The sequence below is a fragment of the Gekko japonicus genome, unplaced genomic scaffold (assembly GCF_001447785.1).
Source record: "Gekko japonicus isolate JY-2015 unplaced genomic scaffold, Gekko_japonicus_V1.1 scaffold7, whole genome shotgun sequence".
NCBI classification, from domain to species: domain Eukaryota; kingdom Metazoa; phylum Chordata; class Lepidosauria; order Squamata; family Gekkonidae; genus Gekko; species Gekko japonicus.
The window spans coordinates 3850547-3873113 of NW_015159711.1; the positions used below are offsets into that span (position 1 = coordinate 3850547).

The 22567-nt window shown below is 45.4% G+C and overlaps 1 protein-coding gene across 1 annotated transcript in view; it reads right to left on the bottom strand.

Moving 5' to 3' along the window:
- EPHX2 (epoxide hydrolase 2, cytoplasmic) overlaps positions 1-22567 on the bottom strand; it is a 92509-nt gene that overhangs the window by 15163 nt on the left and 54779 nt on the right. Inside the window, exons 11-14 of the mRNA XM_015420635.1 lie at positions 9862-9947; positions 8100-8211; positions 1016-1090; positions 84-132 (exon numbers count right to left, since the gene is read on the bottom strand). Of these exons, the coding sequence (XP_015276121.1) occupies positions 84-132; positions 1016-1090; positions 8100-8211; positions 9862-9947 (322 nt within the window). The remainder of the gene's footprint in view (positions 1-83; positions 133-1015; positions 1091-8099; positions 8212-9861; positions 9948-22567) is intronic.

Below are 22567 nucleotides of genomic sequence, written 5' to 3' on the forward strand. Positions count from 1 at the left end.
TAGAAGTCTCTGGTTAAGGACCAAATTTAACCCCATGGTGATGGGACCGGAACTCCTCTCCTGTCTCTGGTTTACGCTCTTACCTCGTTCTCGTACATTGCTGACACTAAGAGAAACTCCTGGCAGCTGATCCTGTAAGGAAAGCAAACTGGGTGAAGAAAGTGGGATTAGCAGCCAGGTCAGCATAAGGGGGGTTGGGGAGAAAAGCCGTGTAGCTCTGCAGATTGTTTAGTGGATCTAAGGCCTTTGGAGTTGCTAAGCTCAGCAGCTGAAAACTGAAGGTCGCAAGGTAGTCAAATATTCAAGGGAACAGTGAAGATGGGGACTTCCTTCAGATCAGGAGAAAGCTCTGGCAACTCTGAAAGTTAACTCTCTAAATAATCCATAAATTGCTACAAGAGGTCAGACCAACAGCCCAGCTAGCTCAGTGTTCTTGTGGCTGTATGAAACCCAGCTACAATAAATAAAGGGGAGGGGGGCAAGATAACTCAAGTTTTTGCCAAATTGAGGATCATTCTCCAGTTGGCAAAAACCATTAAGTCAGTTTGCATACATTTCCTTAGCTTGAGTAATGTGGTCTGCTTCCACTAGTCAAAGAGAAGGGTTCTTCCCTCTGGAAATCCTATGGAGCCCTCACTGCAGTTTCAGAGATGTCATCTGATATTCTCCACGTGCTTCAAAGCCCGTCTCTATACCCATAAAGGCAAGAAACTTGCTTTGGTTCTCTCTTTTTTTAAAAAAAGCCAAAGTTCTTCTTTGCAAAACTCAGTATCTCCATCCAACCTTCAAAGAAGCTGTACATCCTGAACTTTATCCCGAGAAAGACAGTGTGCCAGGCAACTGAGAAATCCTCCTGCGTGGTAGCTACAGCCATCTCCTACAGAAACTGGGTAGGGATAGCCGTGCCTTCCAGACAGATATCTGCCGCACGGCCCCCTTTTAGGACTTTCCCATTGGCTACCACCATGCCTCCCCCTTCCCTCTGTAGCCACAGCCATCCACGGAGCCCACTGACCTCTTTCTTAGTTGTCCGGATCATGACGGTGAAAGTCCTTCTCAGGTTCTTTTCCAGTTCAGCCTCTGCCACACCCTGTTAGGAGAAACGTAAAATACAAAGAACTCAAGAAGTTGTTCTCCAAGCTGGGAGCAAGTCACCGGGGAGGGGGTGTAATGAGAGAGTGCTGTTGAATATACAAAGCTGCCTTATACTGAATCAGACCATTCATCTATCAAGGTCGGTACTGTCTGCTCAGACCAGTGGTGGCTCTCCAGGGTCTCAGATCGAGGTCTTTTAGACAGCACCTACTACCTGGTCCTTTTAACTGCGGGGACTTTTCACTTGCAAAGCAGTCCTCTACCACTGAGCCACGGCCCCTCCCTGTTTCTGAATCCATTACAGCAAGATCCTCTTTCCTTCCGGCTATTCCAACCGGTATTCCCCAATGTCCCCAACATGAGCTAAGTCAAATTCTGCCTCATGTTTGCCAGCCCTCCTCCTGGAATCCGTTTTTGCTTATTGTGAGCTGTAACATTTTTTGGGGGGGAGGGGGGAATTAATATGCAACCAAAGCTTCACTTGATAAATTACACCCATTAAGCAGATTAAAGCAGAGCTAAGACGCTGAATGACTGGCCTGCCTTTCTGTCTTCTTAATGGGCTCCGTCTAACCAGCACCACGACCCCTGCAAACCAAGGCATGTAGGGCCCTGCAGTTTGAGCAGCGAGAGGCTCTGTGGGCCTGTCTCTTTCCACTGGGGCTTTGTTCAGCTGCCATCTGAGGGAAAAAGGGGGTATTTTGTCTTCCTGCAATTAAACTGCTCTGCTGATTCTGGTTTTTCCTTATAAGCGACTAAAGAGAAAAGGAAACAAAAGAAGAAAAATGTGCGCTTCCGGAGATACAAATGTCTCCATAATGCAACCCAGAAGTCGCTCTTGGCCCTGGCACTCCGTTTAGTCACACTGAGCTGTGCTTCCCAATTTCATACACTGGAGCGAGGGTTTTTTGTTTGCTTGTTTCATTTTCCCCGCAGAGGAGGCACCACAAGCTTGTCCCCTTCCCCCCCCCCCCAAAAATAATTTTGACACATTAATGGACAGATATTCCTCCCCCACACCGGGAGCAAGTAGGGTTATTATTCCCCCCCCCTTTTTAAAAGTACTTCTAAATACTTAGGATAAAGCTAAAGTCCAATGGAGATTTAATTGTAAACCCATTGATCGCAGTAGGACTTGCTTGCAAGTAAGCATGCAAGACCAACAGTGGCCTACTTGGATTTTCAAAAGGCTTCTGACAAGATACCTCACCAAATACTCCTGAGTAAACTTAGCAGTCACGGGATAAGAGGATGGGTTCTCTCATGGATTAGAAACTGGTTAAATGTCAGGAAGCAAATTGTAGGAATACTACTAGTCATGGTGACTGAGGGGATCCTCCACATTCAGAGGTACTACATCTCTGATTCACAGAGCCAGGAGGCAACATCAGGGGAAGGCCTTGGCCTCCATGCCCTGTTGTTGGCCCTCCAGAGGAACTGGTTGGCCACTGTGGGAGAGGATGCTGGACTAGATGGACCACTGGTCTAAACCAGCAGAGCGCTTCTTGTGTTCTTAAGTAAAAATCTCACGACAAGGGGCCCAAAAATAGCTCCATGGTGCATGCAGAATGCATCTTGATTTATTTCCCCCCTAATATGGTGGCTCAAGTGGTTAAGACGCTGAACTGCAGGCTGTGAAAGGTCGGTAGTTCAGCAGTTCGAGACCCAGGTGCCACATGACGGAGTGAGCTCCCGTCTCTAGTTCCAGCTCCTGCCAACCTAGCAGTTCGAAAGCAAGAAATTGCAAGTAGATAAATAGGTACCACTTCGGTGGGAAGGTAACAGCATTCCGTGCGCCTTGGTGTTTAGTCATGCCGGCCACATGACCACGGAAACGTCTTCGGACAGTGCTGGCTCTTCGGCTTTGAAACGGAGATGAGCACCGCAACCCTAGAGTCGGACTCGACTGGCTTTCGAGCAAGGGAACCTTTACCTTTACCTTTAATACAGTACTGCACTGCAGCCACTAGGGGTGCAGGGAAGGCAGAATACAGTAAAGAGCAGTCCCTCTGACTATCCACTTGCTGTGTCTTTCTGCGAAGTTTACTACAAGGAGGCAAACACGTGCATACCCTGCTAAACCCATCAACTAAGCCAGCACTGGAGCAAGGTAAGACCAAGCAGGAAAGTTCAGGGCTACTACAGTAATCGCCAGGATACAGGCTCCTAATCAGATTGTTGTTTCCAGCAGTCTGTTTCCTTCTTCCTCTCCTCCCACCCAGCTCCATAGTTTTGTGTGCTCAGGCTAGGATTGCCAACCTGCAGGTGGGGGCTGGAGATCTCCCAGAATTACAACTGATCTCCAGACAACAGTGATCAGTTCCCCTGGAGAAAATGGCTCCTTTGGAGGGTGAACTATACAGCATTATACCCTGCTGAGGTCTCTCCCCTCCCCTCCCCAGGCTCCACCCCCAAACCTCCAGGAATTTCCCAACCCAAAGATGGCAACCCTAGCTCAGCCAATAAATCTTTTGAAAGCGTATCGAGAGCAGGGAAGGGCAGTCCTGAAAATTCAATGGAACTGAAATAACTGGAAATTGGAGCTGACTGGCTTGGTTGGCCTAGAGAGAGCAAATGGAGGAGAAAAGTGTGGAAAAGGGGAAGAGAATTTTTTAAAAAACAGGAAAAGTTGCTTTATTTTCTACAGCACACTAACAGGGCTACTACTTTCTCAGTCCGGGCTCCAAGTTGGTGGAACTCTCTGCCTACTAACATCAGGCACTTGTTATAACTCTGCTGGGCCTGCAAGGCAGAGATGTTCCACCAAGCATATGGTTGAGGACAGCAATGGCTTTTAAGGGTTTCAACTGTTTTTAACAACTATCCAGCCCACTTACTGCTTTTTACCCCCTCCCCCCCCATGCCAATTTAAATTGGGAGATCAGAACTTTGCACTACAGCACCATGTAGATGTTTAGGTTTTATGGAGCTGCGGTGGCTCAAGTGGTTAAGACACTGAATTGCAGGCTGTGGAAGGTCGGTAGTTCAGCAGTTCGAGATCCGGGTGCCGCAAGACGGAGTGAGCTCCCGTCTCTAGTTCCAGCTCCTGCCAACCTAGCAGTTCGAAAGCAAGAAATTGCAAGTAGATAAATAGGTACCACTCCGGAGGGAAGGTAACAGCATTTTGTGCGCCTTGGTGTTTAGTCATGCTGGCCATATGACCATGGAAACGTCTTCAGACAGTGCTGGCTCTTCGGCTTGGAAACGGAGATGAGCACCGCAACCCTAGAGTCGGATTCGACTGGCTTTCGAGCAAGGGAACCTTTACCTTTACCTTACTTTTAGATTATTTATTGTATTTTATATGAACTTGTGCACTGCCCTAAACCTGCTTGCAGGGAGGGCAGTATAGAAGCTTAATGTAATAATAATAAAGAAAAAAGCAATCAAGTGTCATTGAACCTGGCTTGCTTTTAATAAACAGTTCACAACTTAAAAAAAACAAAAAACCCTTTCAGACATTGGTTTACCTCAAAGAAGTCAGAGTGTGTAAGGAGCAAATTTTACAGCCCCTCATCACTCTAGGCCGACCAAGCCAGTCAGCTCCAATTTCCAATTGTTTCAGTTCCATTGAATTTTCAGGACTGCCCTTCCCTGCTCTTGGTTGAGTAATGGGAGTCCTTCTTTGCAAAGCTAGATAGGATTACTGCTGTATGCTGCTGCAGCGCTAAGCCCTCGGAAGCCAAACTGCTGATCAGCTGGGATTGCAGGCTTGGATGATCACTGGACAGCCCTTCTTGACTTATGGAAAGATCAATCAACTGTACTCTGGGAAGGAGGCTTTGAATGGGCGCTTACCATGTCCAAAGTAATTTTTTCCCCCAGAGGTGAGAGGCCTGGCATGTTGTCCCCCCCCCCTTTTTTAATGCACCATGAACCTCTTGGCCTTTCACATAAGATGTCAGCGTACAGTTCTCATACAATCAACTAGACACTGATCCCTTGATACCCCTCAAGGCAAAGAATGGTCAGCTCCCATATTGATAGAGAGGCCATGGTCTTTTCCAGGCAACTGACTTAGGGACCAGCAGTGTGGCGGAAAGAATTTGACTAGCTAGATCATTAGAAATACAAAATCAAAATGAGCAAGTCAATGTCTTTCTGAAAGAATGTTACGATTTCTTAAGCCAGTTTGGTGTAGTGATTAAGTGCGCGGACTCTAATCTGGGAGACCCGGGTTGGATTCCCCCCCCCTCCATGTGCAGCTGGCTGGATGACTTTGGGCAAGCCATAGTTTTGATAAGAGCTGTTCTTGAAAAAGAGCAGTTTCTGTCAAGCTCTCTCAGCCCCACCTACCTCACAGGGTGTCTGTTGTGGGGAGGGGAAGGGAAAGGAGTTTGTAAGCCGCTCTGAGACACCTTTGGGTAGTGAAGGGCGAGGTATAAATCCAATCTCTTCTTCTTCTAAGCACTATGATCCCTTGAACAGATGTTCACCTACAAAGATGGAGGCTGAGGGCTCTGCACAGCCAGAAACAGATAGGGACAGAGAACTGTTAACCGGAATGGGGTTCAGCTTGAAGAAAGGAGGCACTGCTTATGTATAAGCTGCTCTCTGGGGCTCTGTTACAGGAGTAACCATTTGCTTCTGATATCTTCTGCTTGCAGAGACCCTTAGGTTAAACAAGTATTATAAAGACATGAAGCTTCCAGTGTTCTTTCAACCCAAGAAAGATAAACACAAGAGCATTGTGCTAGGAACTTCTCAGTGCATGGGGAAACAGAAGTGAACACTACAGTATTTTTTCACACAGTGGTCAGATTCTGTTAGAAGGGTGCTGTTGCCTAGCAGTGAGGACACCACAGCGATGGAACACACATGCCAGTTTGGTGCTTCATAAATACACACTGTGTCTTGTTACTTGTTCATGCATGCTAAAGTTATGAGACTGAGGAGGGTTTTGGACCTGGGCTGTCAACAGCCTGTGCAACCTGACATGTGCACCTTTAAAGAGAAAGATAATACTAAAATGTTGAAATCTCTCAACTTTGGGAAATAAATTTTAATTTATCCCTACAATTATGGCTGTGAGAAAAAGTTTTCATCTCCCCTTTGGAAAGGTCTCAGGGAGTCAGGGTCTGGGTTGCAGCTGTCCATCCCAGTTAAAAATACCACAACCTAAAATGACCACTTAAGACTCCTGGTGTAGTCAGGTCAGCTTTCTCCAGTGCCCTTAGCTAGAGTAAGCAGCAGTATTATTTTAAAGGCAGTTTGTAGCTTTTCTAACAGTGAAATCCCCCCCCCCAAATCAGAGTGGAAACTAAGATGGAGGGTAATTTGGGGAAGAAATGCATTTGCATAATCAACGCCTGCCAAAACAAGCCCTGGAAAGCAATAACCTTGAGCGGCAATTGGGCGATTTCAATAATTTATCCCTTTAATTGGAACTACGAGCCTGGCAGGAGAACAACAAGGAAAGGCACTCTGTAGGCCCAGAAATCCTTTTCAGCGGGGCAGGTTTTTTGCTCAACACACCAAAGCAGCCAGCTATTCCCTGCCCAGTGTGAGAAAGCCTCAAGTCCTGGTGTCTGGATAGTTTAAAGCTGTTTTCCTCATTGCTAGCTAGACTGGGCAAAGCCCCTGCAGGTAGAAGGTGTATCCACTGGCAAATACCCACTTGTTTATTTATTTATTTATTTATTCCATTTACACCCTGCTGTCCCTGCGGACGGGCTCAGGGCGGCTTACAGCAGTGGAAGCTAGCATTGCCAGGTCTCCCCTGGCCACAGGCAGTGGATGGGCGGTAGGACTGCCAGATCCAGGTTGGGGAACTCCTAGAGATTTGGGGGTGGAGCCTGGGGAGGGGAGGGATATCAGTGCGGTTCAACGCCATAGAGTCCCCCCTTCAAACCAGCCATTTTCTCCAGGAGAACTGATCTCTGTAGTCCGGAGATGAGCTGTAGTTCGGGGGATCCCCAAATCTCACCTGGAGGCTGGCATCCCTAGTTATAGCCTCCTCCCCAACCCACGGCAAAGACAACAACTCTTTATGCTTGCTCGGAGAGATTTACAAGGGTGGGGTTGGGGTTCAGAGGCAAAGTATCCCTCTGTATACTCTGAAATACAATTTTTTAAAAATCCCAGCTGTGCATCAAGAAGAGGCAATATTCTGCAAAAGAAGCATTTGCATAGTGGCTGGAGGAAGGAGGAGGAGACAGGGTTCAGTGGCAGAGCATCTGCTTTGCATCTCGCTCAGTCTTTCAAGGATCTCCAGCTTTGCTTAGAACTCCCTTTAAAGTTTGCTGCCTTGAAGGGGAAAAAAGGGAGGGGGCTGCAAGTTACAATCAGTGCCAGGAACCAATTAAGACCACATTTGGGCTTTGTACTTCTAAAAGGGCCACTGATGTTTCTGTTTGCTTTTCAGTCCCAGTAATGCCTCTTTGAAATCCAAGACCTTGACGCATGGCAAGGTTCTAAAGTTATTCTGCCAGCAGTACCTTTATTTTGTGTTACGACTTGAATGTTTCTACACATTTAAGTTCTCTGTGCTCGGCCGAATGGCTTCCCTAGATGCTTTCCAATTTTGTATACACAGAAACAAAAAAAGATTCAAACCAGTTAAGACCAAAGAACAGTACTTATGGACTACCACTACCCTGTGACTGGCAGGAAGAAAGCTCCTTTTTACCCAATATGGCAGAGAGTCCAAGGCTTGAAACCAGGTATCTCATTGGCTGAAGCTGGCCCATAACTCAAAGAACAATCCTGTTGAGCTCCTCTCAGGCCTGTAGGGGAACAGCATTCTCCACCACTGGCTCCTGCAACTGGCAGGCCATAAGAAGCCTCTGCTTTGGCTGGTTCTACATGATTTGAGTGTGGCCCTTTGTCCTTGCTTGGACAACAGACTAGTCTCTTCTGTTTCCTCCTCTTTAGGTTCCTGCTTAAACAGTGTAGATCCAGCAATGGGCAGATGGGATCCTGGCCTGGAAATTCCCAGGTTTGGATTCTGGCATGGCTTGACCTGGGTACCCCACAATACAAATCGATTGGCTTTCAGTACTCACAGGTTCTTGGAAATAGAGCTGATAATCGAAGACCGGCATAGATCTGATCAATTCCATTACATCCACCTTAGGATCTGCAGGCTTGAAGGGTGTATTTAGACTGGCCACTGCCCTAAAACACCACAGTAAGAAAAAAAAAATCAAGAGAAGGGGATGAGACATGCAGAATGGACCACCCCAAAAAATACAAAAAAGGAAAACAATTTCAGAGTAATATGCCATTTTTATAAAGGGAAGAAGGCTGCAGTATAACAGAATGGTTCAGGAGAACACTTTTTATAAAGGGGACAGCAGTGTAGTCCATTCCCCTGTTTGCTTATATATCGTCCTGCTCTTACTGCATTGTTTTCTACTCTTGCAATGCCTTCTTTTTTAACATCGTGATACACGTCCAAATATTTTTTTTGTTGTCCTAGTCCTATTGCATTATTAACTGGATGTCTTATGCTATTTGACTGCACTGATTTACACCGTATTGTTTGCCTTGAGTCTCAGTGAGAAAGGCAAGTTACGCAGTATGTAAATTTCTGCAATGTATCAAAAATCAATGGGGGGGTCACTGCCAGTTTAACAGCACGATGGGAGGACCCTAGATCACCTGTAAAAGAAAGACTGGTGAAGAGTCTTCTTGATCTAGCAGACTAAGGGCCTCAAGAGGCAAATGCAGTCAAAAGAGAACAGCCCTCAGCCAAAATCGACGGTGTGCCAAATTTATTTATTATTTATTTATATCCCACCCTCCCCGTGAAGGCAGGCTCAGGGCGGCTCATGGTCATATATAGAAATACATTGTACAAATATTAAAACAGATAAAACAGTTAAAAACACAACAAAGTGCAAAGTGCTAGCAGTACACTTTTAGGAAGCATTATGTACTATCCTGGTTATCCAGCACTGAAAAGATTTTTAAACAGACAAAAGGAGAAGCAAACCAAAATGAAGGTGATGAATGGTGGGAGGTGTGAATAAATTCATGAATGGTTTGTAGTAGATAAGAGGAAGTACTTCTTTACATGACACAAATAATCCGCGGTCTTCCCTGCTGTAGGACACTGCAACAGCCATGAACACAAATAGCTTTTAGAAATAGATCAGGAGTACATAGTAGAAAAGTTAGTCATCAATGACGATCAGGAAGCATGGTATCCAAGAGGGGCAACCTCCATGTTCAGAGATAACAGCTTAGAGATGTCAAGAAGGCTAATGATGAAGCCTTGGGGGGTCTGTGAGTGTCTACTGGCTACTGTGAAAAAGAGGGGATTCCAAGAGATATGGACCATTTGTATGATCCAGTACTGCTACTGTTCAGCTGAATGCAAAACATTTTGTATGATAAACTGAACAAAAGCAGAAAAATATTTAAATCATGAGACTTCAACAAGTCATGGTTTTCCAGTGGGTTATTATACTGTGACCTAAGGCCACAGTTGGTATGTTTTAATTTCAAAGACCAGGGGGGGGGGGGAGAAAGACACAGAAAACTAACCACGCACAATTAAATAGTGGATGCCAAACTGGAATAAAAAGAAGATGGGTTCCAGGTCTGAAAAAAGTTTGACAATGACTTATTTAAACTGGAAAAGGCACTCAGATACAGAAGGCAGCCGGATCCTGAAAGTTTATTTGTAGTTAAGCATTTCACTTTACTTTGGTTCTGTCTGATCAGCTGAAACCCCAGTGCCCAGTTAATAGATTCCACGGACACCATAAAGCTGATATGTCCATCCCATAAAACAGCCAGGACTTAATCCAACCCACCTACCTTACTCTTTCGGGGTAAAAGAGTGCCATGTTCCACACGCTGGCCCCACCCCAGTCATGGCCAATGAAGACTGTCTGGGAAATCCCCTGGAAGAGAGTGACAGTAATTTAAAAGGTAGTCTGAGGAGCTTTATGCTAAGCAAATAGCATTTTCTCTCGAGTACTGGCCTTCAGCTGGCCAGTTGCAATCTTGCTGAAGGAGGATTGTGCCAGTGGCATCACAGTAGTCTTTTGGAGAAAAGGATAGATGTGGGTTCCATTCAAGACACAAACAGACCACTGTAGAGTTGATACCCCCGGGCTGGGAAATAACTGGAGATCTGGGGGGTGAAGAAGAGCTAGATTTATACCCCGGCCTTCACTACTCGAAGGAGTCTCAGAGTGGCTTACAATCTCCTTTCCCTCCCCCTCCCCACAACAGACACCCTATGAGCAATGCTCCCTCTAAGCTGTGGAGTCTTGTGAGCAAAAATTCTACTTTGTGAGCTACTGGGATTAAAGTTGTGGGTGAGCGATTTGGCTACTGCATAAATTAGTTTGCTCTGGAGACATCCTGCCTGAGCGAAGGCAAAAATGTGTGAGCCAGAGGCTAAAAAACTGTGAGCTAGCTCACACTAACTCAGCTTAGAGGGAATGCTGCCTGTGAGGTAGGTGGGGCTGAGAGAGCTCTTTTGAGAACTGCTTGTGAGAGAATAGCTCTGAGAGAACTTGTAATTGACTCAAGGTCACACCAGCAGCTGCATGTGGAGGACTAGGGAATCAAACCCGATTCTCCCAGATTAGAGTCTGTGCTCCTAACCACTACACCAAACCGGCTCTCAAGCCTGGGAGAGGTAGGATTTGGGGAAGGGAGGAACCGCAGCAGGGTATAATGCCATACAGTCCATTTTCTCCAGGGGAACTGACCTCTGCACTCTGGAGGTCAGTTGTAATTCCAGGAGATCTCGAGGTCTGGTAACCTGTTCTGGGACTGCTCCTGTTTAGATTTCTGGTGGGGGTACATGACAGAAGGCTCCCCTGTATGAAAAATAAATGCTGTGGAGATGCCGACCTTAGATTGCAGATGGTACTGAAGTTGCATAACTGAACTGGTGTTTCTGTGGCACTGTAGCTGAATGGAGGGGGTGGGCAGAGTCTTGATCTTAAGCAGAGTTTCCTAAAAAGTGACCCCTATCGGTTTAAGACTACTGAGCAGGATCCCTTCCCGTCCTGACCAATGTTCCCTCTAAGCTGAGGAGTCTTGTGAGCAAAAATTCTTCTTTGTGAGCTGCTGGCATTAAAGTTGTGAGTGAACGATTTGGCTGCTGCATAAATTAGTGTGCTCTGGAGCCATCCTGCCTGAGCTCACACTAACTCAGCTTAGAGGGAACACTGGTCCTGACACAGTTACTCCATTTCCAAGAACACTCTCTGCCAAGGTATCTTGAAAAGGGGGAGGAAAGGTGTGAGGGAAATTAATTCTAAGCAGCCAGACACTCGCATAACTTAAAAAAAAAAACTCAGACTGTCTCTTTCAAGTGCCATCTGTTTGCACAAGATAGGGCTCCGTTTCCAGAACTCCCTCCTCCAACCTCTTGCCTTGCCTCTTCCAAAAAGCCACAGGGAAGTGGACATGCTCCCACACCGCATAGACCTATATGGGACTTTCTCCAAAACGTCTGGCTTCTGGGTAAAAGCTGGGATATGTCCCAGCTCAATGGGCATCTTCAACAGGAGGTAGGCCCAAGTCTAGGGCAGTCCTCCGTAAAGGACTAGCATTGTGTTAAAGCTTCTTTTCTAAGGGTTGATCTAAGATAGCAGACAAAAAACCTCCCTGCAGACCTAGGCTTTTAAGCCCAAATCACTGAACACCTTTTATTTTATTTTCTGGCACCAGCAAGTCCTTCCCTGTAACATTCTTCTTGTTCAGGGAGTTGGCTCCACAGAATGCCAATCCCCCAGCCTCCCGCCCTAATGCCCCCTGCGCCTACCCACCTTTTAGCATTCCGGTCAGCAAAAGGGGGGGGGGGGGGACCAGCATTTCTACCTTAAGCCCCTTAGGCTTCTGAAGACATGGGTATATGAGTGTTTGAAATTAACCATGCCAACAGGAACTGGAATGATTTCCTCAGTGTACTTTCAGGGCAAATAGACCAACAGATAGGACTGCCAACCTCCAGGTGAGGCCTGGAGATCTCCCAGAATTGTAACAGATCTGCAGACAGCAGAGATTAATTCCCCCTGGATAAAAAGGCTGCTTTGAAGAGTGGACTCTATGGTATTGATCATAATAATGCCAAGGTGGTATATCTCATCCTCCCTAGGCTCCACCAATGCTCTCTCTAAGCTGTGGAGTCTTGTGAGCAAAAATTCTACTTTGTGAGCTACAGACATTGAAGTTGTGAGCGAGCGATTGGGCTACTGCATAAATTAGTTTGCTCAGGAGCCATCCTTCCTGAGCTAAGACAAAAATGTGTGAGCCAGAGGCTAAAAAACTGTGAGCTAGCTCACACTAACTCAGCTTAGAGGGAACACCCCCCAAAAAAATCTCCAGGAACTTCTCAACCTGGAGTTAGCAACCTTACCAAGAGGTCATGATGAAGAACAACACCCTATCCCTTCACTAGGGAAGGATGAGATACATTTGTGCTTGAGTACGACTACCCTGCTATTGTGCTGTGGCTCTTGAAGCACAGGCTACATTTCCGTTGTTTCTGATGTGCAGTATATGCTAAGCAAGACTCCGAGGGCATAAGCTGCCACACCCCCAGCTTGCATCAGCTTCTAGCTCCGTGCGCCTAGGCATCACAGCCTCTCCCTGGGCACCAGACCCCAGGATATACCTCCTCAGCAACCACTTTCCCCAGCCAGTTTTTGACCAAATGGGCTCCTTTGCTTAGTAGTTTGCCCAAGGTGTGAGCCGCAAGTGAGATGACTCTGGCTCCTGTAGGAGCAGTGATAAAAATGAAGATCCAGAACAACGGGGGGGGGGGGGGGGGGAGAAGCAACAGGAAGCAGGCTCAGGAAGATGGAGAGCTTCACAAAGGGGGAAAACAAAGCAAACACAACTTTCCTTCAACGACTGTATCCCAGAAGTTTCTCAAGGCCAGTTTTCAGAGAATGAGTTTGCACAGTAGAAGTCCTTCCAGAAGAAGGCTCTCACATATTTAACAACTTTCTGAAAAAAGGACACAAATGGAACTTCCATCTAAGAACTGACACGTTATAATGTTACAAGTCTGCGTTCAATACCAGATTGTTGTCTGACAGTATGAAGTTGACCAACTGTTAGTTTAACAGCGCCGGTTCTGTTAACCCACGTAACCAACTTCAAGTCACTGAAAAGTTGGCTGCTCAACAGGGAACCTAAAATGGGAGCTGCCATTATTAAAATGGATCCAAACCATGGGACCGGTACAAAAACACACCCTCCCCACTCACAGCAGGGCCCCTTTGGTGAGCAAAAAGGCACTTTTGGATCTAGCCCATTGAGGTCTGCACATACAGGCAAGGCTGCCACCAGAAGAACAGGTATTGTTAAACACAGAACAGATGTGTGAGGTCCAACCCTAGAAGCGTCTACTGAAAGATTGCTAGTATTTGAAATGGGCCTAAGCCACATCCAGGTCTTAAAGATACTGTAGAAGGTCAACACAGGTTACTACCATACCTTTAGCAATCAACTTGGGGTGCGTGCGTGTGTGTGTGAGAGCCAATGGGTATAAAATTAGGGAGGCTAAAAAGTAATAGAACACCCAGCCAAAGATAATAAAAATAAACAAAAAAACCCAAATCTACAAAAAGACCAATAGTTCCAAACACATTTGATTAGGTTTAATGCAATAACTATTTTAATTGGACGGTGCCCCATGCCTGTCAATCATCCACTGGCTTCGCACTCAGTAAGAATACTGGAAAATGGGAACAAGGGTCCCCCCCCCCTTCATTGAAACTGGAGAAAATCCTGCTTGAATGCTGTTTCTTTGGTCTCTGAAAGCAGACAGCTTTGAACACTCCCCTGGCCCATTATGTTTAATGTTTTATTTAAAAGGTATGTCTCAAAGTCGCTTTATATCAGAACAACCAGTGATTGCACCGAATATACAGCAGATCAAGAAACTGCAACTGCAGGAATGAAAACTTCAAATTTTCTTTATAATGGAAACTGAAAAGGCGTGTCATTGTTAGGACATTCATAACCTGCCTTTCCAAATATGCTCACTGCAATCATAAAAAGATAATAACATCAACATTAACCAAACTGTGAAATACCAACACAAAAACTTGCTCACTTCTATTTGGACCCTCCTCCCATAGAGCTTTGTTAAAAGAACTTGTTAGCAAAGCCCTTAGGTTTAGCAAACGTGACCATCAACAACAGGAGAGATGCTAGCCAGAAAAACTACTACAGCAAAGTCTCATCTGATGAGCAGCGGTTCTTCAGGGAGCCTAGGCAAAGGACAACTGGCATCTGAGCACCTTTGACCTGGAGATGCCAAAGAGCCTGGGATCTTCTGCACATAAAGCACATGCTCTGCACCACATTGGGTGCTAGAGACATATGGGCTTTAAAGTGCAGCACCGACACCTTGTCACAGGGCCAGAAAGTACAGAATGGATTGGCCAGAAAGATACGGCAAGGCAGGTCGTCAGTGCAGGCATGCAGGAGTACACGCTGTCTTTAAGGGCAGCCCTACATAGAATATGATGCAGTAAATCACCTGAGAGGTTATAAAAAGGCACAATTAAATGTTAATATCCTTAACTGCCTACCAAAAGATACATCCACTGCATTAGACGAAAAGCACTTCGGTCTATCACTGTCAGCAGTTTTGACCAGCAGATCCAAGAGCACACTCACACCATCTACCTGTCCCAGTAGCATTATGCATTGTTCACTGATAACAGGTAAAACCCTTTTCCCCAACACCCTCCCCTCCAGCGTCATTTCATCTTGCCTTGATTCATCATCCACAGCTGGTTCACACTCTTCCATCTGATGTTGATTTAGTCCTGACTGAGATAATTCAACACAGACAGATGCCATCAGCTCTTGCATTTTAATCCTAAGTGCCATAACCAGTCCCCAGGACGAAGTGCCCACAGCCTCTGCCAAGGGCCCATGCAAGCACCCTTCTTAGTTGAGGGAAGAGAGGGAGGGTTTCTCATAGGAAGCTGCTGGGATCTGAGCCAGGCAGAAGCACTGCAAGGAAGTCCCAATGCTTCTGGCATCTCCAAAATTCAGCACAACGTTTATGTTATTTATTTTTTAAACATTATAACCTATCGTTCTGCCCCTACAAGGGCCACTAAGGTGGCTAACAAATTAAAACACACATGGTAAAATTACATTTTAAAACCATTAAAACCAGCCCCCCAGCCACATTATTAAACAACTAAACACAGAGCTAAAAGAACATACAAAGAACAGCAATTAAAACATTGGTCAGGAAGGAGGGATCATTGAGGGCGCACCAAACTAAACAAAGTGTCTTCACCTGCTGGCAGAAGATGGCAACAGAATGGGACGGACAAATCTTCCTGGGAAGAGAGCTGCAGAGCTTTGGTGCCACAAAGTTGTATTTTAAATTATTGGTATTTTATGTTTATGACTATATGTTATGATAGGTTTTAATTGGAGTTTTATGAAATATCCGTTAAGTCACCCTGAGCCCGCCTTGGCAGGGAAGGCGGGGTATAAATTAAATAAATAAATAAATAAAACTGAGAAGGCATTCTTCTGGGTTGCCACCCACCTGATCGCAGAAGGAGGGGGCACCAAAAGCAGGGCCTCCAACGATGACCACAGTGGTTAGGTTGGGTTCATAAGAGAGTACGCTGTGCTTCAGGTATGTTGGTCCCAAACCACATAGAGCTTTGAAGGTCAAAACCAGCACTAGGGGGGAAATTGGTTTTTTTTTCTGATTCGGGTCTATTGGTCCCAGAAAATATCAGTATTCCCAAATATTCCTGAATATCAATATCAGTTTTGTATTGGGATTGGGGTAAATATTTGGGAAACCTGAATTTATTTGGCTCCATTATACCCTATGGGGACCGTCCCCATAGGGAATAATGGAGAAGGGATTTAAACTTTAAATGCTGGCTGAGTTCACTTGCTGAATTGTGCCACCACAGTCTCTTTAAATGCCTTCTAGCTGCGCTCGAATAAAAGCCAGATAATATCACAGCTATTTCAGTAGCCGAATAGAGATCTCTGATCTCTATTTGGCTGAATTTATTTATTCAGCTTGGTATACACTGAGCACACGCCCCTAACCAGCACCTTGAATTGTGCCAAGAAACAAACTGGGAGTCAGTATAGATGGGCCTACAACTGACTCCAGCCAACATGCTGGCTGCAGCATTCTGTACCAACTGGAGTTTCTGAACACTTCTCAAGGCCCACACATCACAGTAATTAATCTAGATGTAACCAGGGCATGCACCACAGTGGCCAGATCTTTTCTGCCCAGGAAAGGTTGTAGCTGGCTAACCACTAGAACAGGGTAAAAACAGCTGCCACTTGCTTATCCATTGGTAGACCTGGGTTCAAGAGCATCCCCAGACTACAGCCCTGTTTCTTCAAGGGGAGTGCAACTCTATCCAGAATGGGTGGCACCTTAAATCCTGGGTCAGACCTTCCACCCACCAGTGGTACTTCTGTCTTGTTGGGATTATGCTTCAGTCTATTAGTCTGCATTCATTCCAAAACTGCCTCAGGGTTTTCTACTGCCTCCTTGGGAACAGCCAGAAGTGCAAGATAGAGCTGAGATGCATCTGCATATTGGTGACAACCCAGCCCAGATCTCCATATGACCACACCTAGCAGGTTCATGTAGATGTTAAAGAGCACAGAGAACAAAATGGAACCTTGTAGGACCCCAAAGGCCAAGGGACTGAGCAGCAGTCCCCCAGTACAACCTTCTGAAACCTGCTCTACAGGTAGGACTAAAACCAACACAGAATGGTGCCTCCCAAATCCCAGCCCAGATAGGCAGTCCTGAAGGACACCATGATTGATGATATTGAAAGCCACAATAGAACATGGCTGCACATTCTCAAACACTTGTGAAGGACAGGACATCCTGCTATAACAATATTTGCACTTTCCCCTTTCCAATCACTGTTCTTCAGCAAAAGAACATCAAAGGGAAACTCCAGTGGGAAATAGATGCATTAGAATTTATCAAGAAATCTGTCTCCTGAGGATTTAAAAAGGATTTGGGATTATTCAGTCATTACAGGTGTTAGCTAGTTTAGCAGAACTCGGAAGATTAGCAATCATTGCTATTGTGAACGCTCTCTGTACTTTTCTTGATTACATTAGAATTTTATGTAATTACATTCCGTCCTGTATTTCCTGCATGCATATATGGCTAGACTAATAAGCCTTCAAGCCCATGAAAGCCAATGGTAGAATACAGTCCACTCACACACACATTTTATATATATAGCAAGAGTTGTATTTTATTGCACTGTTGTGCCTATGTAAGCTGCCCTGAGCCCGTGCGTGGGGAGGGCGGGGTATAAATGAAATAAAATAAATAAAATAAAAATAAAATAAATAACAATACAGAGTGATAATTGTAAGGAAAGAACCTTAACTATATGCATGGGAGGGCAAACCCCAGTGCTGACCTCACACACATTCACAATTTTTTCCAAATAATTCTCAATACTACATCCAGTTTCCCTAGGGGTAAATCTACCTGACCTGCAATGATGTTAGAAGGGTTGTAAGCTTTCGTTGATTAATCACACCGCTTCATTGATTTAAAGCTTGAACTGCAGATTTTTTTTTAAAGAAAGCATTTCAGTTAATCACCCGAGTCACTAGCCTCCATCCCTGCAAAACACATTCACTTTTTTTTCTTCAACAAAGGAACAGGGAGCTGAGCCAACACCCTCCCTCCCCCATATCAATGCCTTGTTAAGAAAGGCTGCTGAGAGAGCCAAGATTGTGGGTTTGTTACATGGGCCTCTTGACCCTGTCTTTGTCAGCAAGATGACAAGTCTAAGTTCGCAACTGAATAAACTTGGCTGAGGGGAAAGAACTAAAATGTGAGAACCAACAGCTTCTGGGACCATAGCTGAAGTCACAACACTCAACAAAGGCTATAGCTCTGCCTCCTCTAGAATGTAGCCAAACCTGTGAAGGTCATAAGAATGTAAGAGCAACCCTCCTGGGTCACACCAAAGGTCTATGTGGTCCAGCATCCTATTCCCCACAGTGGCCTGCCAGATTGCCCACAGGCAACAGAGATCAGCTCCCAGCAACTGGGAATCAACGGATGCTACCTTGGCATAAGGAGGTTTCATTTTCAGTCTCAAAACCTAAGATCTTGGGCTTCTCTGGATTCTCATTTTCTTTGCTTGTGCGCTTCTATTGTTTCAGGGTTTTTTTTCCCTGTTCTGCACATGTTTTGCTCCCTCTACTGCTCCTTTCAATATTACATTGATTTATTTCTGGCATAAAAACCTGCAGCTTAAGTCTGCAGATGTGCCTACATAAAGCAGTATCAGATCAAATCAACCACCAGAGGGAACAAAACAGGTACAGAACAGGGGGGAAACCCCAAAACAGGAAGACACAAGTGAGGAAAATGAGAATGCGGAAAAGCCAATAGCGAAAACTAAGGGGAAGAGATGAAAGTAAGTCTGGTTCTCAGCTCTACAGAAAAAAAAGATGGGCACTGTTCTTGGTTTGCAGATATTACCGACTTGTCAAGATTAAGAAGAAATATATGCAACCGGCATACAAACTTCATGACTTCAGAGAACCCTTCCAGTACCAACTTACCTACTGAAGTTCTCTTGTGCATGTCACAGAATGACGACATTCCAGAGCACACACCAAGTTAATACAGGCACTGGTCAGCTATCTTGGGCTCCAATGATAGGGAGGTTTTTTCTGGGAGGTTTTTTCTGAAGGGGTGGGTACGAACTGGAAAAATGCGGTTCATGTTGGTTCATGGTCTGTGGCCCAAACCATGAACCAAATCAAACTGGGAGGTTTGTTCACGAACCAAACTGGTTTGTGGCCCCACAAACCCTGTTGAAAGGGGACTGCAGTCCCTTTCAATGGGCTGTCTTGTGCAGTCCCTTTAAAGTTTAAAGAGACTGCACAAGAAACCTTGAAACAGCTGAGCAGCTGCCACTCAACTATTTGTGTGGCTTTTGCAGGGAACACAAAGCAGGGGTTTAAAGGGACTCGGAGTCCCTGCTTTCTGCTCTAGCCACAAGCTTTTTAAAAAGTGCATGGAAGTTCATGACAATAGAGCCTTCACGAACTTTGGTTCGTGAACCACAAACAGGTTAAAATTCATGATGACTTTTGCTTCATGGTCCAGTTCGTGCCCATCCCAAGTTTTTTCTCGATTGCCATTAGTGCCCTTCCCATTCAAGAGCTTGCAAATGACATTTTATAATTTACTCTGGTATACAGATACACCCCAGAGACACAGTGTAAAACGCCTGCATCATACTACCTTTAATTCTGTAAGTTCAGAACAAGCGTGGGATTTTGCAGGGGAAAAGGTGAGAACAGGACATTTAATCTTTCTCTTGCTTAATACTTTCTTCCCAGAGGCTGGTTTCACCCATTTGATCAGTGAAAAAGCATCTATTTATTTTATTAGATTTATATCCTGCCCTCCTTGCATAGCAGACTCAAGGTGGGTTCCATCAGATTTACTAAACAATATACAGTATACAAAAATTAAAACAGTTAAAATGCCAATAAAACACAATACAACAATATTCATTTTTATTTTTATTTATTTATCTTTAAATTTATATCCTGCCCTCCCCGAAGGCTCAGGGCGGCTCACAAGGGGCACGGATGCCCAAGTTAAAACATTAAAACAGTACAGAATAATATAAAATACAATAACTACAGTACACTAAAATTTACTTTACGGTGCTCCAAAATTAGTTAACTATAAAATTCAAGATGGGGTTCTAAAAATACTAACAACAAGCAACAAGAATAACAATCAATATAGCAGCAACAATATACGTCCATACAGCGTTGTTCTCTGCCAGGCACGTCTCGCACCCCAAATAGTTCCCGCTCCAGGGGTGGTCAATTTGCGGGACCAATAAGGGGGACGATGGCAACATGATGATGATGGCGTAATTATGGTGGCAGCAGCTCCTACTCAAAGGCCAGGTGGAAGAGCTCCATTTTACAGGCCCTGCGGAACTGTACCAAGTCCCGCAGGGCCAGGATCTCTTCTGGGAGCTCATTCCACCAGGTAGGAACCGCCACTGAGAACGCCCTAGCCCTGGTAACCACAAATGTTATGTTTCTGGGGCCTGGAATGTCCAGGAAATTTTGCAACCCTGAGCGAGTGCCCTTGGGGGAACATGCGGGGAGAGGCAGTCCCTAAGGTAAGCCGGACCCTGGCCATATAGGGCTTTAAAGGTCAAAACCAGCACTTTGAAGCGAATCCGGTACGCCATTGGCAGCCAGTGCAGCGCTTTCAGTGCAGGCCGGATATGGTCCCGTCTAGTGAGACCCATCAACAGCCTGGCTGCAGCATTCTGGTGCAAGTTATAGTTAAAGTCTCACAGATGTCATCTCTTTCAAGATTTGGTCCTTAGATGGTAATACAGTTCTGACCCACTGAGAGGAGGCCCAGTAGAGAGGAAGGGACATCTACTACTCTAGTTAAAAGCCTACAAATCCCCATGCAGGGTGAGGAAGAGATAATGATCCAGAAGAAAAGCAGAGGTCAGGGGAATGGTTACGCATCATGCCCCATCCTCCTCCTGTCCATGCAAACTTCTGACCCACTTTGCACACCACTGGCAAACAAATACAGAAGATCCAGTAGATCTAAATGCATCCATCTACCCAGACAAGGAGCTACCACCACACTTGCCGGGTGACCTTGGGCAAGTCTCTCTCTATCTGAGCCTTTTAATGAGGATAACGTGGGGAGGGGAGAATGATATAAGGCACACTGAGATCTCTGCAGGAATTGCAGGATAAGAACGGGACAGATCATTATGGAAACAATGTTTTAAGGACAGGAAAACATATCAAGCAAATTTGCCCAGCAAGAAGTCCAAGGGCACAGTGGGGAGACAAAGTCAGAGCTAGAAGCACACCCCGATGCTGAAGTGGAGGTCTATTGGCATTTTGCCAAGATACCTTGCCCGCAAAATATCCTCTGGAAATTCCTTTAAATTCTTTGAATAATGAAAAGCACCCCTCTAATCGAGTCTCATTTGGTGCAGTGCTTCCATAAACGGTTAGTGCCAACCGCAAACCTCATTTTGCAACTGGCAGTATTTCTAAGGGAGGAGGGCCCATCTTTGCAGCGCCCTGAGCTACACCATAGGAAATTTATGCCTGAGAGGCAGGGGCGCTGGTTGCCAAGAGGCACATCAATATCAGTTAAATCCAGCCCAGAATATGAAGCAGGGAGGGCTGCCAAGATTTATTCCAGCCTCTTTGCGAGGAAGAGAGAAGATAAATTCACCGGATGAAGAACCTAAGAACACAGTTAAGCGAGCGTCCTACTTTCCTCACAGGCCACGATGAGCAAGGCATACAGTCTGCCACTTAAAAGGTCACTTGAAAAAGACACGCCCAAATTTGCCCTCTTAGTTTGCTTCACACATCCCATTCTTTCTGGGCTCATGGCCCAATGCATTTCGGCACTGATCTAAGGCCAATGGCTACCTAACCGCACCCAAAGAGCTGCTCTGAAACACACATGGGCCAGAACAAACTTGAAACAGATAGTATGGGTTAAGACAGAGTTAGAGCTTTTGGGGGGGGGGGGTGTTAAGAAGATGCTATTTCCCACCACCCCGAATGCTCTTCTAATGCTTCTTTCTCCAGTCTACTTTTACACTTTCTGCCACTGCTTCCCTTTCACCCAAGCAATCTCTATTTTCTCCTTCAAATTGCTTCCCTGCGCCCATATATCTGGCAAAAATAGGAGGGGGGAAAAGTCTGGTTGCACCATAAAGGCTGACACCTTTTTATCCCAGTCTAAGTTTTGGTGGAGTCGAATCCTCTCCATTCCTTTTATTAGAAGCTTATTGATTTACAAATCTTGAGCAGCAGGAAAAAAAGTTGTCTTCTTTTTTGGGATGCAAGGGATAAAAGGACTGAAGCAAATTTTCCTACTGCAAAAGTAATCTTAGGATCCATGTCTCTACACAGATAAAACAAAGTATAGGGCAGTTCCTGATCCATAATAAGAGGCTTAGGAGTAGAGTCCACTTCAGAGACAAGGTATCTAGCCAAGGATTTTCTGGAACACCAGAGCACACCATGGAGCCCTTTCATCTTCCCCCTGGCCCAGTGGCCATTGGTTAAGCATCAGGCCATGGCACTTGGTGGACATATCATCCCAGCAAAAGGCAGGCAACTTGCATTGGTCAACCCAGCCAATCAATTTGCACAGATGCAGCTTTAAAAGTCAGTGGGAAGCACTGTTTAAAATTGTGACCCAGCATAGCATCAGAGTACAGACTGTTGGTCCACAACAGTGAAGGTGATCCGGCCAAGAACATCAATACCCTCAAAAGGAGCAGGGGGGGAAAGTGACAAAATCTCCCAGGAACATTTTGCTTTCACAAGCCTTGCATAGAGTTACGGTCCCAGCAGCAGCTGAAGAGAGATGCTAATTGGGTTTCTCCTTGGCTGCTGCGGTGTTACAGAAGGGCTGGATTTAAAGCGCTTCTGTATCAGTTGCATGACAAAC